Source organism: Geotrypetes seraphini, chromosome 2 (assembly GCF_902459505.1).
Source record: "Geotrypetes seraphini chromosome 2, aGeoSer1.1, whole genome shotgun sequence".
Classification (NCBI taxonomy): domain Eukaryota; kingdom Metazoa; phylum Chordata; class Amphibia; order Gymnophiona; family Dermophiidae; genus Geotrypetes; species Geotrypetes seraphini.
In genome coordinates this window covers 103,243,689-103,265,794 of record NC_047085.1, presented here as the reverse complement: position 1 = coordinate 103,265,794, position 22,106 = coordinate 103,243,689, and the positions used below count along the sequence as shown (strand labels likewise).

Here is a 22,106-nt window from a genome sequence, read left to right as displayed (position 1 = left end):
GTCATAATGCAAAATATAGACAGCAGATATAAATTCTCAAAACGGACACATTTTGATCACTAAATTGAAAATAGAATCATTTTTCCTACCTTTTTGTCTGGTGATTTCATGAGTCTCTGGTTGCCCTTCCTTCTTCTGTAAATCCAATATTTCTTTCTGCCTTTCTTTCTTTCTGTGACCTCCCCTTTTCTTTCTGTCTCTCTTTCTTTCTCTCTCCCCCTGCCCCCCTCTTTATTTCTTTATTTCTGTCTTTCTCTCCCCCGCCTGCCTATCTCTTTTTCTTTCCCCCTGCCTGCCTGTCTATCTTTCTCTCTCCCCCTGCCTGTCTGTCTTTCTTTCTCTCTCCCTCTGCCTGCCTGTCTTTCATTCTCTCTCCCCCTGCTCCTCCCCAAGACATCGTGATGATTTCCACTTTCCCAATTCTTTCTCTCTCCCTGTGGCCACCCCCCCCCAAACCAGGCCTGCCTCTCTCCCTGCTTCCCTAAGCAGGCCTGGTGCGTACAAGATGTCGGAGAGGAAGTTCCAGGCCAGCCAGTCAGCGATTGGCTGACCCAGAACTTCCTCTCCGACATCAGAATTGACGTCGGAGGTGAAGTCTTGTGGGTCCGGTGCTTGTACGCGCCTGGCTCGGCTCGGGGAGACAGGAAGAATAAGATCGCAAAGGCAACGTGATCGACTCGCGTTGTCTTTGCGATCAACTGGTCGATCGCGATCGACCATTTGGGCACCTCTGCCCTAGCCTCTCTATCATCCTCCTAAACACTCCCTCTTTGCCAGCTCCACCAATCTCTCCCTTCTGCAGGTCAACTGGAACTCATTGCCTCCCCCTCTCTCTTTGCTTCCCTTCCAAGGTAACAAAGGCTATTTTCAGCGAGCCCCACCGTGAACCCACAAAATGCCTCAGAAGAGAACTACAATTGGCAACACAGGAGCACCAGAACCATCATAGAGCACACCTTTGGTCAGCTCAAGAATTGCTTCAGATGTCTTGACAGTTCGGGGGCTGGGAAGAACTGCTCCACTGACCAGAGAAGGTGGCTCAGATATTCATGGCCTGCTGCATGCTCCATAACCTTACCCTCTGAAAAAGGCAGCCCTTCTCAGATCTCTCACAGCAACACCAGCAACAACCACTAGATGCAAATGAGGAGAAGTCCTCAGTGGAGAGTTCACCAGGGCGCGTTCCAGGAGGGGGTCTACACCAGGCAACTTTTAATACAGACAAACTTCCACTAAAGGTCAGTAAAATGAACAGGTTTATTAATGCTAAACAGCTGTCATAAACCCCAGCAACTCCACCACTCCCCCTCCCCCACTACTACTATTAATTATTTCTATAGCACTACCAGATGTATGCAGCACTGTACAATGTTACAAAGTCCCTGTTCAAAAGAGCTTACAATCTAAACAGATGAGACAGACAAACACCCCCACCCCTTCCCCACACTCCTCCCCCAACACCCTAAAAAAATGAAATTGGTATAGCTCAGAGCTGGGTACTGCTTTTCGGCACCCTGGAGAGAGAAACATAATTGAAATTACCTCCTCTTTCTCTAACCCTTCCAAAGCTAGCATCAGTAATGGTAGCAGCAGCACAATCAGATGGACCTGAAGCAGAGGCAGTAGGTATTGCTGCAACCTAGGTAAAAACTACCAGCAGCAGAGTTTCTGTAGTTGAATAAAATGCTGGCAGTGGCATAAATCAATAGGCTTCCAAGAAGGAGCGTGCCTTGTTCTAGTCTGGAAAGTTTAATTTTGATAATAAACAAATCTTTCACTATTATAATCCATCTGAATTCACATGAAGAGCCGGACCCAGAGCATCTGAGTTTATATATTCAGATTTAATTCCCTGCCTTTCGCTTGTGGCATCAAAAGCTGGTTATAATAAAAATTTACAACATAGCCTTTAAAAATGAGTACACAATAACATACACACATATAATTTAGTACTTATGAAGTGTTGGAGTAGCCTAGTGGCTAGAGCGGCGGGCTGTGAATCGGGGAACTCAGGATTCATATCCCACTAATGCTCCTTGTGACTCGGAGGAAGTCATTTATTCTCCCATTGCTTCGGGTACACAGCCCTATGGAGGCAAGGAAGTAGCTAGCATCTTGATCTACCCATAAAATGTGTGACCTAAATCCATACAAAGTTACATAAGTACGTTTAAAAGATTATATAATTCCAGATTCAAAGCGCATGGAGTCATCAAGCCCCAATCTCCCCCCCCCCCCCAGCTTAATGAGCCACAAAAATCTGTGCTCTTCCTCAAGTCAACTGAATAATCAATTCCCATCATCACACATCTGACTGCAAAGCCAGAATTTATGATTTTTTTTTCCAATAATACAAATAACTTGGCTCACCCTAAAAGCTCCAAAGCCAAAAGAACTGAGTTCCATCCATATCACAACAACAAAATAACTAAACACTAGGAGGCTCATAATCGAAGCAGAAATACAACTAAAAATTGGCCTAAATCAGCACTTAGACGATCAGTAACACAAGTCGTCCAAGTGCCGACAATCGAACCAGGTTTTAGAGGGTGTTTCATGAGTGTCAAGGGTGGGATTTAGGCGGGACATGGACCGTCCTAGACTTAGTCGTACTGCATGTCTAACCGAAAGTTTTACAATACTGCCTAGACGGAACGTGGACGTTATGACTTAGGCCTTCTAAAACCAGGTCTAAGTCCACAGAAGGTATCCAAAGTGACCAGATAAGCACTACAGACACAAAATACAGACCCCCCAAACACTGCACCAGTGATCATTGACCCCCCACCATAAAAATCATAATAACAACTTTACATATCTGCCTCCAGAACATCAGCACCTGGCAGCCTAGCATAGGAAAGCCTAGTACAGCTGCACAGGGGTGGCTTAAGTGGTCTTGGGGGTGGGTTAGTGAACCATGGAGAGGAGGACCCAGGCCCATATACCACTCTAATCACTGCATTCATGGTGAAACATGTGCACCCCCCAAAACCCTTTTTACTGCCTTTTATAAGTAGCACCTGCAGCCATAAGGGCTATTGGGGTGGTAGACACCATGAACTATAAGGTTGTTATGGTGAGATATGTATGTGGCACCCTTTTTGTTTTTATTTATTTATTTATTTATTTATCATTTTCAAACTTATATCAAGCATATTAACTTGTACAGAAAGAAGTTTAACATATGAACACATTCCATCAGATTAACATTAAAACAAAAGAGAAGAAACAAAATATATATATGCTAACTTTACTCAAGTCCTACATTAGGATCCAAGATTAACAAAATGCGAGAATATCAAGAAAATAATCACTAATATAAAACTATAGAGCTGAGGGCTAATGCCTATATTAATAAAGAGCTAATGATGTTGTTCTTCCTTCAGACGAGATGATACCAAGAAATTAGTTAACTGAAATGGTTCATAGAAAACATATTTAATCTGACGGTGATTCACTATACACTTACAAGGTTGCCTTAAATAAAAAGTAGCCCCTAAAGCTAAAACACCTGGCTTCAAGAGAAGAAATTCACGTCGTCGCTTCTGCGTTTCACGTGAGAGATCGGGAAACATCTGGATTTTAAGTCCAATAAATTCTTTTTGTCTATTTTTAAAGAATAGTCTCAAAATCCATGCCTTATCTGGCTGAAGAGCCACTGTTAGAATTAATGTCGCTGGAGTTGCCAATTCTTTATCTGATGTTTCAAGTAAAGTTGACATCAAAAAAGTAAACCTCCCGGACCCCAAGAACTGGAACCAGATAGGGGGGAGAGACTAGAGCGGAGCTGGTGGATATAACTATCCCTAATGATTAAGTGATAAACACAGGAAAGCCCTCAGTCACACAGCCACTCACTGGAAAATCCAGCGGAACAGGCTGTCACTGGCTTACACCCAACAGGGTGTTAACTGTGAAACATCCCCGGGCTTTTACACTGTGTGTAATTTATAATAAAGTGCACCCAACAGTGCTCGGTGTGAAAAAAGATAATAAATCAAAAAAACAAGTAAAGTTGAAACATCTAATGCTTCTTGATTGTTAGTCACATATTGTTGAACTTGATTTTTTGTAGGCAAATAATAAACCTGGGAGAATGGAGGCATGCACTCCTCCGTAATTCCCAGTATTTCTTTTAAGTATCATTTAACCATTTCTCTAGGGGGCACCATAGCGACCCTTGGGAAATTAATCAATCTTAGGTTATTACCACGAGCATTATTTTCCAAAGACTCAATTTTTCTCCTAAGATTTGTATTATCTTTAATTAATGTCTCTTGAACATTTTTGAAAGATATCAAGTCCTGTTCCATTTTCCCACTAGTCTCTTTAGACAGAAGCATATTATTTTGAAGTTCTTTTATCTCTTTTGTTTGTTCAATTAGCTTCCCTTCTATATATTGAAAATGGGGACTTATGGCTTTACCTAAGTTAGCCACAAGATCCCATACTGATTCCAGAGTCACTTCAGTGGGTTTGGTTATAGAAAATTCACCTTGGTTAGTGAAAAAATGCTCACCGTCTATTAAAACCCCTTGGGTTTTTCCCTTCTGGGCTTGTCCTTCACTTGAAGTTGATATGGCCTCGGTTCCCCCAATGGGGCTCTCCTGGTGAAGTTCCCCATCTCCCAGGCTCTCCGCTGGTAAACTTGCCTCCAGAGGAGGAGACAATCCAATCCACGAGGTCTCCCCACTCCGTGGAGAACTTGTGGTCCGAGGCTGTGAGGGCGGCGCTCTAGCGACAGGGCTGAGGGTGGTGTCCGGCCCAAGGAGATTCGCCGCGGTCCCGCCTTCTCTCAGCGTCTCCAGCGAGCACACAACTGACGCCGGTGGGGCACTTTGCATCCTCCTCAGTAGTTCGTCGATAGTGCCGACCGAGATTCCTGCGGTATGCCGAGAGGCAGCAGCAGCACTCCGTCCTCGTCTCTTTGGCATGTCTGTAAGTACTAACCCCTCTCGCCGAAAATTCCTTTATATCAGACGAGTTCTGAGGAGCGCTCCTCAGCTCTAGAGGTATGCGGCCATCTTGGATCTCACCCGTGGCACCCTTTTTGTGACGTTCACAGCAGTGCCCTGTAAGGTACCCCACTACTCTGGGGCAATATTTAGGTGTCCAGTCCATCACTTTGCTGACCCTGCCTACGTCCAAAGGTCTTTTTCTAGGCGTTTTTGACTTGGACAAATTTTTACACGAAAATGGGGTATACAGATGGATGACTTAGCAGTCTGTATGATCAGACAGATGGAGTACAGTTAGACGATTTTTGAAAAAAAAAAAAAATATATATATATATATATATATATGTTGGACAGATTTCTCATAAGAACATAAGATTTGCTGCTGCTAGGTCAGACCAGTGGTCAAATGTACCCAGCAGTCTGAAAATGGACCTTTTCCCATGTCCGACTTTGGGCGACTTGCGACTTAGGCCCAAAACGGACTTAGACGTTTCTTTTGATTATGCCTCTCTGGATTTTTTGTAGATGTCAAGCAAGTGTACCATTGATAGTGAAAGGGTTGTGATGACCTAAGAGGCTTATACTGTACATATGTAGATGATCCTCCAAATATTCTGGAGTTCCTTAAACTAGATTAAATGTAAATCTAGCTTCGACCAGCAGACAATGCAACCCATGTAAGATGGGTATAATATGATCATATATATTTCTGGTGTAAGTAATCTGGCCATTGTATATTAAAGCAGCTCTGATCTTTCAATGTGTATGGGCAATCCCTGATACAAACAGCTGAAAACTGAATACCCAGTGGCGTACCAAGGGGGGGGGTGGTCTGCCCTGGGTACACGCCCACAGGGGGTGCACAGCCGGCCACCCTCCCTATTCTGCCGCTGCTGCCTTTCCTTAACCAGCAGCAGAGGCAGTAAACAGGGGTGTCCACGGGTGCTCACTGGCGTTGCTCAGCTTCTGGCCGGCTCCCCTGCTGAAAGCCGCGGGTGTCCACTCCTCACACGATCCACAGCTGCATTGGAAGCCTTTTCTCTGACGTCATGACATTCATGTAAACCTTTTTTTTCCTTCTCTTCCTATATTTTAAGTTCTTGTAAACCGTGCCGAGCTCCACATCTGTGGAGATGATGCGGTATATAAACTTAAGGTTTAGTTTAGTTTAGTTAGTTTAGAGAGAAGGCTTCTGACGCAGCTGTGGATCGGTGAGGTGTAGACGCCCACGGTTTTCAGCAGGGGAACCGGCCAGACATGCTGAGCAGGGAAGGGGGGGAGGAGAGAAATGCTGGGCAGGGAAGGAGGGAGGGTAGAAATGCTGCACAGGGAAGGGGGGAGAAATGCTGCAAAGGCTGACATGCTGCTGCTGCACAGGGAAGGGGGAGGGTAGAAATACTGCACAGGGAAGGGGGGAGGGTAGAAATGCTGCAAAGCAAGGGGGGAGACATGCTGCTGCTGCACAGGGAAGGGGGCGAAATGCTGCATAGGCAAAGGGGAGAGAAATGCTACTGTTGCACAAGCAAGGGGGGGGAAGAAATACAGCACAGGCAAGGGGGGTAGAAATGCTGCTGCTGCACAGGGAAGGGGGGAGAGAAATGCTGCTGATGCAGCACCCAATTGAGGAAAGCGAGGGAAGGAGGGAAAAGGAAGACAAGGGAGAAGAACCAGAGATGCCAAGTCCTTGGGAGAGAGGGAAAGGAAAAAAGGAAAGGAGATACTAGACCATGGAGGGGGAGGAAGAGATGCCATGGCATGAGGGAAGGGAAGGAGATAAAGATACCACACTATGGTGTGGAGTGGGAAGGAAGGATGGAAAGGAGAAGCATAGGGGAGGGGGTGGAGACAGAAAAATGGAGAGGGGGTGAAGCTGAAATGAATCATGTGCAAAGGAGAGAAGGGACCCCAGATATACAGTTTATTGAAGGGACATAGAAAGAGGGAAGATGCCATATGGAAGAGAGAGAGGATGGACAGTAGATGGAAGGGGTAGAAAGAGTGTGGGCAGTAGATGGAAGGGGTAGAGAGAGAGGGCAGAAGCTGGGTGGAAGGGGCAAAGAGAGGCAGATGTTGCATGGAAGGGAGAGAGGACAAACGCTGTATAGAAAGAAGAGAGCAAAGAGAAGATGATTAAAGCAGAAACGACAAAAGGTAGAAAGATTTTTTTGTTGCTTTACTTAGAATCAAGTAGTATTGTAACTCTATTGATAAAAGTTTATAAATAGGAAATGGAAATAAGGCAATTTTTTGGACTAAACCCCTTTCCTCAGTATAGGATACCATAACAGCAGTATACTGTACTGTTCTGAAGAAAGATTTGGCCTCTGAAAGCTAATTAAAAAATGGATTAGTCCAATAAAATGGTATTTTTTAATTTCTCATTGTTTTATTTCTATTTGTTAATTTGTAAAGTGGTGATTGTTATGTATCAGTTTTTTTTCAAATTTACATCTACTGTCTTTATATTTTGCACAGTATTAGAGGACATGTATTACTGTTTTTGTGGTGTTGCATTGTATGCAGAGTCTGGTTTCTTGGCAGTTCAGTTTAACTTTTGTCTACATATTTCTATTTTTAGTTTGTGATTATTCCATATTGGGCAAAGGTGTATCTGTCTGTGTGTATGAAAGGGACATGGCTTTCTGATAGCATCAATTGACTGTGCAGGATCTGGTTTGTTTAGTTTTACAATGTATGTGTTGGTGTTCTAGTGCTCACTGCAGTGTTTAAGATGCTGCCTTTTCCTAGATACACTCTTGTGCGATATGTGGATTGTTACTAAAAATCATATTTTTGATATAGATGGGGGGGTCAAACAATGATGGGCCCCGGGTGTCACATATGCTAGGTACGCTACTGTGGATACCATTAAATGTACAATCATGATTAGATACGCCTAGTATAAGTAAAGATACAACTGGTGTATTAAACACATAGCAAAATATCAATCACATCACAGCAGATATCTGAAGGTCATGGATTGCTGCACATCCATCTTAATCCAAGGATTACATTATATTATATTATATTACATTAGTATTTATGGATAGCTAATATACCCCAAAAGGAGTTCAATGATATTTACAATTTAGAAGAGTCTGGTCATATCCAGGGATTACATTACTTCATTAGGGTTCATGACACAGATAACTTGGTTTGTGTTTGTGCAGGTGTATGATTTAGCATTTATTTCAAGGTGGTTATACATTTTAAAATAGGGTAAAAACAGAACACAATTTAACATAACTTTAACAAAATAAACATACAAGATTAGATAAAACAATGATATACACGATTAGACAAATGGAAAAAAGGGGAGAACTACAATGATTAAAGAAAAGTAAGATACAAAGGTATAAACAAAACGGAGGGATTATATAAACAAAAGAAAGAGAATGATGTGGAACCATGAAACCTACAAGTTATTCCACACTTTTCTAGACACTTTTCATTTCATATCATTGAAACAAAAAAGTGTCAAGAAAAGTATGGAATAACTTGTAAGTTTCATGGCTCCACATCATTGGTTGAGCTGAGAACTTTTCAGTGTCCCCTTGTATAAAATTCAGGGGATAAGCCCATTTTGTAGTAGCACATCTTAGTGAAAGGGCCCCTTAGTATTCTGGAGGTGTACATTTTTGGTTTCTGAATTGTTAAACTGCAGCTGGGTTGTTATCTAGACTCATGAAAAATTTGAACAGAAATAAATATTTCCATGGAATATTGCTACTCTGTTTCTTTGCCAGGTTCTAGTGTTTTTTTGCCAGGTACTAGTGGTACTTGATGGACCATTTGTCTGACCCAATAAGTCTATTCTTATGTTCTTAAGTATAAGGGCTGCCAGATACAAAATGTGTGCATATATTTGGACGAATGAGTGTGCTACAAATGTGTTGTTTTTTCAGACTAAGATTAATATTGTCTTGACTGTCCAACTCTTATAACAACAGTGATAAATTGTTAAGTCTTATTCCAAAGAATGACTATGAAGTGAGTGCACTGAAACATATATGTCTTGACGTCTCTCAAAAATCAACTTTTATAAGTTATTTTTATGTTTTATACTATTTGCCTTCCGAAAGCTAAAATGATTATGAGCTAATCAAGCCCCACAGTTACAATGTAAAAGAAGTATCACAAATTGTATTAATCCCAACTATAAGGAATCTTTTATACTGTCTTCTCTATATACATTTTTCATGCATGAGGGTTCTGGATGTATCTGAACCTGCATAAGTACACAATATGCAGTACAGTTTCATCTCTTATTGTTCCAAACTATTAAATAGCATTTGTGCTATTTTTTAATGACATATATGTTTTAAAAAAATTTTCTTTGAGTATCAAATGAAACACGAAAAGTATTTAGTCACAAATACCAATAGCAACAATTCTTACATTAAGGAAAGTTAGAAAAATGGATCTTACCTTAAATTGCTGACACATATGTTTCAGTGCAATCACTTCATAGTCATTCTTTGGACTAAGTCTTATCAATTTATCACTGTTAAAATGAAAACAAACAGTAACTGACTTGCAGACAGGAATAGTGGAAAACTTGAGCTCACCATGAGCCTTTTAAGTCATGGACTGTATGACAAGTTTCTATGAATAACTTGCTAGTTACATACACACATGGCCTAACATTGGAGGGCAGTGTCACTGGTTAGGGAGGATTTGGCAGCAGGAGGGAGTGGGCATCTTTCCTGCTGGGGGATTTGCGAGGGGGGGTTGGCAGTTCTGGCAGAAGGGAGTGGGCATCCCTCCTGCAGGGGACTTCATGGGGGGGGGGGGTTCCCTCCCGCAGTCACATAGCTGATTGCGGCAGGGGAATTCCCTTGTCGTGATCAACTCAGCAGCCATGTCTATTTGAAATGTAGGCCAACATTTTGCTGGCCCACATTTCAGGGCCCACATGGCCCGAGGGAGACACCTAGGGACACTTCCAGGTGAAACCACGCCCATGCCCAGCTTTGGATCTGTTAAGTGTCCCGATGCATCTCCCTCAATTGCAGCTAATGCCTACAGTGTAAGCATTCTACCTCTGGGTTTAAATCCCTCCCCCCCAAACCGTGCATACTGATTGGCCGTTAGACAGTGGTAGCACGCCTACCGCTGCCTACAATCGGGATACCCGTTTATAGAATCAACCCCTTAGTATAGCGATTTTCTACTTTTTTCATTGAAACATAAAAAAGTGAAAAATTATTGGATTAAGTTTATACCCCTTGATGGAGACTGCCCCAACTTTGTTTTGTGTTTTTTAATTAATAATTTATATTCTGCATATCCTACAATTCTATGTGGATTACCAATTTTTTAGGTGGTCAAGCATTTTTCTCTAACTGTCCTGGTGGGCTCCCATTCTATCTAATGTACCTGGGGCAATTGGGATTAAGTGACTTGCCCAGGGTCACAAGGAGCAGCACGGGATTCAAACCCACAACCTCAGGGTGCCGAGGATGTGGTACTAACCATTGCACCATTGAGAACTGGGCTGAGAACTTTTCAGCAGCCCCTCATAGGTAGACTATACTTGTAATAAACAAATAAAATAAATCATATTCAAGCCCTTTTCTGACTTCATGTGCAACTTTCTTTAAATTAATTTCTTTTTAACTCATGTTACACTGTTACAACAATCTATGTGCAACATGTTCCACTTCCACCTTATGCTGTCTATTGATATTGTTTTTGATTGCGTATGCCATACTAAGTACTGTTATGTGAATATTTTTCCTGCTGCAATTGTCACTTGCCTATGTCTGGATTGTTCTTTTTGTACACAGCCTTGGGTGAATTTATTCAGAAAGACAGTAAATTAAATAGCTTGTTTCACCTTTCAAATATAAGACAAAGATACTTACCTGTAGCAGGTGTGCTCTGGGGATAGCAGGCATATATTTTCACAGGTGGGTGATGTCATCCACAGAACTCGGTAAAGACACTACCAAGTACATTGCCACTTTAAATCTTTAGACAGTGCCTATACCGTGCACGTGCAAGTGCCTTCTTGCCTGATGTCAGCTCGCAGGACCATCAGTTCAATAACAAAGCTAAGAAGCCAACTAGGTGGGTTGTGAGAATATATGTCTGATGTCTTTAGAGGATACCTGCTGAGGAGAAGTGGACATAATATTCTCACATGTGAAACACCGAAACTGCCAGGAAGGAAAGTTGGTGCTCAGATACACAAAAGATTTTGCAAAGCTTCTTGTCCAAATCGACTGTCTCTTTTGGAGTTTTATTCCAAACAGTAGTGAGGTATGGACTGAGGACCAAGTAGCTGCTTTGCAGATGTCTTCAATAGCTACAGAGTGGAAATGAGTCACTGAAGTAGCCATAGTTTGGACATTATGGGCTGCCACATGGCTCTGAAGTGTCAGCCCAGCCTGAGTATATGTGAAGGAAATACAGTCTGCTAGCCAAGTGGAGATGTTCTCTTGGTAATAAGAACTCGGAGTCTGTTACGGTTAAAAGCCATAAAAAGCTGGGAGGTTCCTCTAGTCTATGAGCTTTAGACTGGTCCAGGTAGTATGCCAGACACGTTTGCAGTCCAAAGCATGGAGAGCTGCCTCTTCATGATGCGTATTCAATTTTGGAAAGAAAACAAGCAGAACTGTGGACCGGTTGAGGTAGAATTCTGGGATGACTTTAGGTAGGAATTTTGGATGAATGCAAAGCACTATTTGTTGTAATAGAATCTTGTGTAGAGAGAATCAGATGCATGCGTTTGAAGCTCACTCACACAAAGTGCAGACGTGAGGGAATGAGGAAAATGACTTTCCAAGAGAGAAGTTTGAGAGAACAAGATGTAAATGGCTCAAAGGGAGACTTCATTAGAGCAATTAGTACTATGTTAAGATCCCAAACAACAGGTGGAGGTTTGATAGGTGGTTTCATGTAGAATAGGCCTTTCATAAAATGGGCTACTAAGGGATGAATAGATAGAGGATTTTGGCCAATTGAGAGTGAAACGCACTGATAGCATTTAGATAAACTCTAACCGAATTGGATTTTTGACCAGCGTTAGCGAGGTGTAGAAGGTAGTCTAGTATGGATGGAAGTGGACATGTGATGGATTCAAGAGAATGTGAGCATAAGGATCTCATCCATTTGAAACAGTAGCAGCGCTGAGTGGAGGGTTTTCTAGATGCATCAATGACAGCAGATAATGCAGCTGAGAGGCAGAAAGCATTAACATGTTCAGTGAAAGGAACCACACTGTTAATGCTATAAAGTGGGGCTTGGGGGTGAAGGAGAGATCCCTTGTTCTGCATCAGTTGCATTGGGAATAGTTGTAACTTCCAGGGTTTTCTGGCCGAGAGCTCTAGGTTTGGTTTGGCCAAAGTGGTGCAATGAGGATCATGGTGCCTCAATCTTGGTGAAGTTTAAGTAGAGTTTTCCTGATGAGAGGTATCATAGGAAATATGTAGTGGAATCTATCTCATCAGTGAATGAGGAAGGCATCCAACATGATGCGACTGGGAGTATTGAGTTTGGAGAATTATGGAAGTCTGTTGTTGCAAGGGAAAGCAAAGAGATCTTTATCCAGTGTACACCATTTAGTGAAAATCTGATGTAAGATGGATGTGCTGCAAGACCATTTTTGAGGCTGAAGGAGTCTGCTCAATTTGTCTGCCAAGGCATTCTGCTTTCCTGCTAAGTAAACTACTCGGAGAAATATGCCACAAGCAGTTGCCCAATTCTAAATCCCTATTGCTTTCATGTAAAAGGGATGAGATCCTATGAGCCCTTGCAATGGCATTCCTGGCCAGGCAGGAGCCTGGGGCAGAGCACCCTCTCCTCTGGCCGGAGCATCTCCCTGCATATGGCTGTCAGCTCTTCCAGTCCCCCACCCGGATTAGGAAGTTGATGTCAGAGGGAGTGGGAGCTGGCGGACCGCAGACCTGTGACTTCTCCAGCACCCCTGAGAATCCTGCACCTGGGGTGGACTGCCCCTGCCCTTGTTTGTTCAGGTAGAACATAGCAACTTGATTGTCTGTATGGACAAGGACTACCTGTTGGAGGAAACTATCCTGAAATGTTTTAAGAGCATTGCCTTTTGCTCACAGTTTGAGAAGATTGATATGGATGGTTTGTTCATAGTGAGACCATACTCCTTGAGTGTGGAGGTCGTTGAGATGAGCATCCCATCCTAACATTGAAACATCTGTGGTTAGAAGTTTTGAGATGATGAGGGGCTGGAAGGAAAGAATTCAAGTGAGATTGTGAGGAGCCATCCACCAATGGAGAGAATGATGAAGTTCCAAGGTGACTTGGATTGTATCAGACAGATGTCCCGTGGCTTGAGACCATGGGACAGCAGGGTCCATTGTGAAACTTTGAGAAGAAGACAATGCAATGGAGTGATGTGTACAGTGGACACCATGTGATTGAGAAGGCATAACATCTAACATGTGGAAGTGCATTGAAGGGAGGAGACTGAGAGAGGTGAATAATAATAATAACTTTATTCTTCTATACCGCCATAACCAAAAGTTCTAGGCGGTTTACACTAAAAAGAGCTGGACAATCAGCGAAATACAATAATACAGTAAAAAAAAAATACAAATATTTGTAAAATAGAATTTAAATAATAAAACTCACCAAGTAATAAACTTATCGAACAAAGTGGTCTTAATTAATTTCCAAAAACTGCAATAGGATAACTTGCTTGAGATTGTCCACACTTTACTGTAGTAGTAAAGGTCGATTTTCAACTCCCTCCAGAAGATCCAATGAACTTCAGTGCCTGAGAAGGGTGTAGATATGACTTTTGGTAGTTGATGGCAAACCTGAGCAGCTCTAGCAGATGAATTGATGGCATGCTGAGCTGTTTGCAATGAAGAAGCCTTGATCAACCAGTCACCTACATAGGGAAATCCCTATATGCAAAGGGCTGCTGACACTATCACTAGGTATTTTGTAAAAACAAAAGGAGCCAAAGCCAGTCAAAGAGCAAGACTTTGTATCGGAAATATCGAGATCTAATGTGAAAGCAAAGATACTTCTATGAGCAGGTAGGATGAATATGTGATCTACATATTTGAGATCTACATAGCAAAATCAACTGCCTTTTTCTAGTAGAGGTAGAAGGGTTCCTAGAGTTACCATGCAAAACTTCTCCTTTATCAAGTATTCATTGAGACCTTAGAGGACTAGAATTGGTCGATGGTCTCCGGTCTTTTATGGTACAAAGAAATAGTTTGGGTAGGATCCCCAGCCCTTCTACTGCAGAGGAGCATGTTCTATTGGGTTTAGCTGGAAAAAAGCTGAGAGTTCTTGGTTGAGGAAGGTCTTCTGGAGGGAGTTGAAAGGATACTCTTTTGGGGGGTTTTCTGATAAGTATGAGATGCAGCCCTCAGTAAGCACCCCTTATCTGTTATTATAAGAGTCCAATGTAGATAGAAGTAGATTAATCTGCCTCAGATGGGGAAATTGGGAGAAAGAAGCAGGGATATATTGGCAATGCTCTCTAGAAAGGAGTCAAAAAGAAGACAGCTGTTTAGACTGAGACTGAGATTGTGATTTCTGTGTCTTTTGTTGCCTTGCATGGGGCCACTGAGCAGGAGGCCTAGAAGATGGTTGATTGTAATGCTGTTTGGTGTTATAGTAATGTGAGCATCTGATTGAAGCAAATATCTTCTAGACAAGGAAGAAGATTGAGAGGTTTGTGGTTTAGATAAAGTGGTTATATGAGGGGTGTTCAATAATTTATCTATCTTAGTAGGAAAGAAAACAGTTTAAAAAATGTTTGTTTTATTTTTCAATATAGATCCCTGATAGCTTTATCCACTTTTCCTGCAATGACTTTTAACCCCTTTGAAAAGAATTCTTCAGTTTGACCTTCAAACCAGGACATCACAGCTTCCTTGGTGTCTTCATTACTTGAAAACCTCTGTCCATGGATAGATTTCTTCAAAACTTGGCACAGGAAATAATCCGAGGGAGCCAGATCAGGACTGTAGGGTAGATGGTTCAGTTGCTTAAACCCACATTCTCAGATGGCAACCTGTGGTTGTCGTGACATGTGCACTTGCACATTGTTGTGAAGAAGCAGCACGCCTGCTGTGAGTTTTCCTCATCTTTTTTCCTTGATTGACTCCCGCATAGCCATCATTGTGTTGGCGTAACTCTCCCCGGTTATGGTTGCCATGAGTGGCATGAACTCCAGAAGCAAAAGCCCTTCTCATCCTAGAAGACAGTTATCATGACTTTGCCTGCAGATTTTTCTGTCTTCTTTTTTGGGGTGGGGGATGATTTGTGCTTCCACTGCATTGACTCCATTTTGGACTCAGGATCTCTGTGATGGACCCAAGTCTCATCTCCAGTCATGAAATGATGAAAAATATTAATTTGCTCTTCACAGAGCATCTGCAAGTTAACCTGACAGCTCTGGAGCCTCGTGGCCTTCTGATATGGTGTCAGCATTCTTGGAACCCATCTTGCACTAACCTTGAACATGCCTAAGTTTTCATGAATAATTTTCCAAACTGTACCTGCCGAGATGCCCATTTCTTCAACTATTCTGGAAACCTTAATTTGTTTAGTCTAACAAAATGAAATCCTCGACTTTCTTGCACATTTCTGTGGAAGCTGCTTCCACTGGCCATCCAGTGTGAAAGTCAGCTTCAATGGACTCCACTCCACAAACTGTAAAATGCTTGCTCCAAAATTTTACTTTATAAGATGATGGAACAGACACCATAAACTGCAGTCATGTGTTCACGGATCTCCTTTGGCTTTTTCCCTTCTTTTGTGAGAATTTTTAGCAATGAACAGTGCTCCAAATCTAGCAGTTTCTTATTTGATTCGCATGAGGACTCTCTTGACACCCTGTCTCTTGGAATGTTAGACTCACACTGAGCCACAACTGTGCATGAGTAACCTTGAGACATGTCACAACATGCACAGACTTGTTTCAACATGCTTGCTACTTTTTTTCATACTCGGGTAGATAAATTATTGAACATCCCTCATAGTATCTGTGTGTTTTTAAAAAATCTTTCCTGCCACCTCCTCAATTTTATCCCTAAATGTATTTTTGAATCTAATGCAATTGTCGTAATATCCAAAATATATATATATATATATATTTATTAACACATTAACATGGGTGTCAAACAATAAAGCTAAACAATGTAATACCTAGTAGCTTTAAAGAAGATTCATACGAAAAGAAAGCATTCTGTGACTAAGGACTAGATCAGTGCCTAGTAAAAGATTTTGGAAGGATCCCAACTGCAACAACTTTGTTTTCTCTAAATTTTGTATCAGAAAATGGGTAAAAATGCTTTTCATGGTTTACCAGTTTGGTACCATAGTTGTTATGTCATTTGTATTTGAAAGAACAAGCAGAGTGATATCAACAGCATATGTACAGCAGCCTGTACTGCCCCCACTCATGTCTCCTCAACCCTTGGTCTCCCCAGAAGCATGGTCTGAACTCGACATCACACCAGTGCCAGATCTGAATATTGTGTTCATTTCTGGAGACAGTATCTTGCTAAGGATGTAAGAAGATTTGAAGCGGTCCAGAGGAAGGCAACGAAAATGATATCTGGATTGCACCGAGAGACATATGAGAAAAAGCTTGAATACCTGAATATGTATACCCTAGAGGAAAGAAGGGATAGAGGAGATATGATACAGACGTTTAAACACTTGAATTGTATTAATCTACACACAAATCTATTCCAGAGATGGAGAAGCAGTAAACCTAGAGGACATGAGTTTGTAAGCTTAGGAGTAACGTCAGGAAATTCTTCTTCACAGAGAGGGTGGTGGATGCTTGGAATGTCCTCCCTGTAGAAGTGGTGGAGGGAAAAACAGGGACGGAGTTCATAAATGCGTGGGATCCCTAAACAGAAAGAGGATAGTAATGACACAAAACTTGACAGATCAAAAACTATAATTCTGTTTATGATGCACAGGAGTAATGCTTAAATGGAAACCCCAGCAGCAGGGAAGTGAAGATGATACTAGATGGACCTCTATAGTCTGTGTTTCCTATGTGGCAAAACAGATTGTAAGGGGCTGGAGTTAGTTTTGATGATGCCTCCAGCAGTAGAGCAGTGTGGAGCAGTAGAGCTGATTCTGGACGGACTTCTATCGTTTCCGTCCCATATGTGGCAGGATAGATCAGGAGCACTTATTTATTTATTTTATTGTTTAAATACTAGTTATATCCTAAGGGTCTCATAATTGAAATGGAAATACGTCTAAAAACCAGCCTAAATCGGCACTTGGACGATCAGTAAGACAAGTCATCAAACTGGGTATCTAAAAACAACTTAGGCCTCAGTGCTGCTGTACAACCAGAGCTGAAAGGGGCGTTTTAGGAGGAGTTGTCAGGGTGGGATTTGGGTGGGACGTGGGCTGACCTAGACTTAGTTGTACTGCAAGTATAACCGAAAGTTTAACGAGGCTGCCTGGACGGAACTTGTACATTGTGACTTAGGCCATGTAAAACCAAGTCTAAGTGCCAAAAAGGTATCAAAAGTGACCAGATAAGCACAGGAGACACAAAGTACAGATCCCCACACACTTACCCAGTGATCACTGACCCTCCCACAACACCATAAAAATCGGAATAAAAATGTACATACCTGCCTCCAGAACATCAGAACCTGGCATAGCAAAGTATGGTAGAGCAGCACAGAGGTGGCTTAAGTAGTGTGTGGGTGGGCTAGTAAACCATAGAGAGGAGGACTCAGGCCCATAAGCCACTATAACCATTGTATTTATGGTGGAACATGTGCACCCCCAAACCCTAATGTACTGCCATATAGGTGCCACCTGCAGCTGTGAGAACTATTGGGGTGGTAGACAGGTGGGTCTAGTAGGTTATGGGGGTGTTTTGGGGGGCTTACCATGACCTATAAGTGAGTTATGGTGAGATGTTTATGTGGCACCCTTTTTGTAAAGTTTGCAGCAGTGCCCTGTAAGGTGCCCCACTACTCTGTTGCCATGTCTAGGTATCCAGTCCATTACTTTGCTGGCCCCTCCCATGTCCTAAAGGTCATTTTATAGGCAGTTTAGACTTGGACAAATTTTTGGACTAGAATGGGGTATAAAGATAGACAATTTGGCGGTCTGGGCGATCAAACAGCTTGCCGTACAGTTAGACGACTCTCGAAAAAACAGTATTTTGGACGCATTTTTCGAGAATGGACTTTAGACACTGCCGACTTTGGGTGACTAGTGACTTAGGTCCAAAACGGACTTAGACGTTTCTTTTGATTATGCCACTCTAAGTAGTTTACATTCAGGCACTTTATCATGTTTCCCTATCTGTCCGGATGGGCTCAAACTCTATCTATTATACCCAGGGCAATGAAGGGATTAAGTGACTTACCCAGGGTCACAAGGAGCAGCGAGGGATTTGAACCCACAGCCTCGGGGTGTTGAGGCTGTAGCTCTAACCCCTGTACCACACACTCCCATTTATGCATATTTTATACCACATTCAAATCGTCTGAGTACAGGTCTTACCTACGATATCTTGGGGATGGGGGTGGGGAGACATTTTATACTGGAACTTAGCAAGTAAATTGAATGGCTTGTTAGTTCAACATTGCCTTGAGAATGAATGTGACCGTTGGGCACACTGGATAGACCATCTACTGCAGTTTAGTAAAAGCACCCTTTAGGGACCATAGTAAAAGCCAATGATCAACTAAACTAAAAACTGATGGAAAATCAAACTAAGATTATGATTGTGAACTCTATCTAGCAGATTCCTGATTTCATGTTCTTGTAATGCCCCTAAAAGAAATTCTATGCTTAAGCCCTTTGGAAAAACAGATTGTGGAAGATTGTGATAGTGTGCTTATCTGTTCTTAACTTAGCTGTTCACTGGATAAATTATGTTTTAGGATACACCTAAGACAGATACCTGATGAGCAAGAACTAATAAATGTATTCATATCCTGCAAATGTGAGAAGTAACAAAGTGACAGTTTGGGGTTTTTTTTTAATGCTTGAACAATTAGTTTGTCTTGGCAATAGAACAGATACCAGAAAGAAGGTATCTTTAAGTTTGAGCTTGTTCCAAATTATGACTTACTTTACCCAGACTCTTTGTTGCACTTTTGCTTTAACCATATTATCTGTCTGGGCAAGGCACTCGTTTCTTCTCTCTGGAATCCCGTGGATTACCGGACTGTAGGCAACATGGATTCAACAGAGGTAGGTCTTGTCAGACAAATCTGATCAATTTCTTTGACTGGGTAACCAGAGAATTAGACAGAGGGAGTGCACTAGATGTAGTGTATTTAGATTTTAGCAAAGTGTTCCACAAAGGCGTCTAATAAATAATTTGAGTGCCCTCAGGAAAGGCCCCAAAGTGACTGGCTGGGTCAGGAACTGTTTAAGTGGAAGACAACAGAGAGTAGTGGCCAATGGAGATGATTATGAGGAAAGGGATGTTACCCGTGGTGTGACTCAAGGTTCTGTTCTTGGGCCTGTTCTTTTTAACATTTTTATAAATGATATTGCTGAAAGGCTGTTGGGTAAGATTTGCCTCTTTATGGATGATACCAAAATCTGCAATAGAGTAGACATCCCAGATGGTGTGAATAACATGAAGAAAGACCTAGCAAAGCTTGAAGAATGGTCTGAAATGTGGCAGCTAAAATTTAATGCTAAGAAATGCAAGATCATGCATTTGGGCTGCAAAAAACCAGAGAGAGTGGTACAGCTTAGGGAAGAACTTATGTACATGACAAAAGAGCGGGACTTGATTGTATGTGATTATCTTAAGTTGACCAAACAGGTTGAAAAGGTGATGCTAGGGTGCACAGGGATGCTAGGGGTCAGTGGGAAAAAAGGAGGTATTGATGCCCCTGTATAAGACTCTGGTAAGACCGGGGAGTAGAAGGTCCACCATTTTGAAGAGGCAGGCCTGCTAGCTGGAGGGGGTAAGCATCCCTCCAGCTGGCCTTCGTAAACAAGGTAAGGGGGGCGGGGGGGGGGTTTGAGTGCATGATGGCAGCGGGGGTAGGGAGTGAGCATCTCTCCCACTGCTGGGGGGGGTTGTCATGGGGGGCTGCTTGGCGGCAGGAGGGAGTGGGCATTTCTCCCGCTGTCAGTGTGGATGCTGGGGGTTGGTGCATGGTGGTGGGAGGGAGGGAGTATCTCCTGCTGCTGTGGATGGGTGGGTTGCATGCCAGTGGGAAGGAGTGGGCATCTTTCCTGCTGCCATGTGGGTGTGTCAGGGGTTGTTGCATGATGGTGGCAGTGGGCATCTCTCACGTTTCCGGGGGGGGGGGGGTTGCATGGCGGTGGGAGGGAGTGGGCATCTCTCCTGCTGCCATCGGGGGGGGTGGGTTGCATGCCAGTGGGAAGGAGTGGGCATCTTTCCTGCTGCCATGTGGGTGTATCAGGGGTTGTTGCATGGTGGTGGCAGTGGGCATCTCTCCCGTTTCTGGGGGGGGGGGGTTGCATGGCGGTGGTAGGAGTGGGCATCTCTCCTGCTGCCATGGGGGGGGGGGAGGTTGCTTGATGTTGGCAGTGGGAGGGAATGGGCATGCATCCTTTCTGTTAATCTTCGATATGAAGGGTTTTTTTGTGAGTTTATTCTGTGTTTGTGCTGATCACTATCACCAGCAATCGGCACATGCAAATTTAGTAACCCTCCACGACCTTCTGCAAACCTCATTTGCATGCATGTTTTTTAAAGAATGACTCGCTTTTTTGAAATCGTTACAGTGGTGTCCACGATAGCTGCCCATCGGATTTTACCATGAACATTTGAGAATCTTCCCCTCAGTAAGGTAAGTACAGAAATGCAAAGCCCAGAACAATAGCAGCCTGCTGAGCTTTGCAGACAAAAAAAGCAAAGCTGTACAAGCCCTAATGAAAGTCAATGGATCACTTTGTTCTTTTTGTCTCCAGGTTAACAATAGAACCCATTGTAAAATCTCTGAGAAAAAAAAAGGAAGGGTTTGGCTGCTATGGTTCAAATCTTTTGAATCCTGCTTTAATTTAAATTTACCACAATGGAAGGATAGATTGTGCTTATCTACCGTATTACAATGTGCTATACTGATCGATTATAATTCACTAAAGTTTCTGACATATGTGAGTTATCCCTTATGGGTAAATTAAAGGCAAAATATATTTAATGGCTTTAATAGAAGTAACTGTGAGCAACTGAATGGTACACCAATGAAAGTGCGCAGGACATTGGTGCGCTGACAATCATGCGCCAACATCTGCACGCAGGATGAATGCGCACCGCCAGTTCCGCCGCTTTTATGCATTACTGTTAGAATTCTGAGGGGGTGGGGGAACCTTGTTGCCTTAGTGGAGGAACCCTCCCAGTACACTTAGAATTGGTCGCGGGGGGGGGGGGGGGTTGGGAGGGGGACCCCCAGTACACTAAAAACTTCAGTTCTCTCGATGTTCAGGAGTTTTCAGTATAGTAGGGGGGTTCCCCCCAAACGCAAACAGTTATAAGTGTAGTGAGGGGTTCCCCTTACCCCCCTCAGAATGCTAACGGTAATGCTTAAAAGTGGCAGAATTGGTGGCGCGTATTTGTCCTGCGCGCAGATGTTGGCGCACCAATGTCTGACACGCTTTTGACATGCCACCAACTGAACATATCACTTTTCCACATAGTCCCCATGCAAGATTATCCATTTGTTGTATCGTTCAACTTGCTTCTGTATTTGTACAGAGAAGACGTTTTTTGGCTGCTCCCGAAGCCAGGTGAGCACCACTTCCTTTACTTCAACATCAGAAGTGAATCTGTGCCCTCACAGTGTCTCCTTCAGTGGACCAAAGATGTGATAATCACTAGGCGCCAGATTTGGGTTGTAAGGACAATGTGAAACATAGAAACATAGAATATGACGGCAGAAAAGGGCCATCGGCCCAACAAGTCTGACCACTCTAAGAACCCTCCCCCCTAAGCACTTCCTCGAAGTGAACCCACATGCTTGTCCCATTTTTTCTTAAAACTGAGCACGTTGCTGGCCTCAATTACCTGAAATGGAAGATCATTCCAACAATCAACCACCCTTTCGGTGAAGAAATACTTCTGAGTGTCACCATGAAATCTCCCACCCTTGATTTTTAGCAGAAGCCCTCTTGTTGCCATAGGTCCTGTAAGGAAAAAAATGTCTTCTTCTACCTCAATAC

The 22,106-nt window shown here is 42.8% G+C and overlaps 1 protein-coding gene across 1 annotated transcript in view; it reads right to left on the bottom strand.

The window, feature by feature from the left end:
* CPA6 (carboxypeptidase A6) overlaps positions 1–22,106 on the bottom strand; it is a 165,386-nt gene that overhangs the window by 108,199 nt on the left and 35,081 nt on the right. Inside the window, exon 2 of the mRNA XM_033933670.1 lies at positions 9,387–9,462. Within this exon, the coding sequence (XP_033789561.1) occupies positions 9,387–9,462 (76 nt within the window). The remainder of the gene's footprint in view (positions 1–9,386; positions 9,463–22,106) is intronic.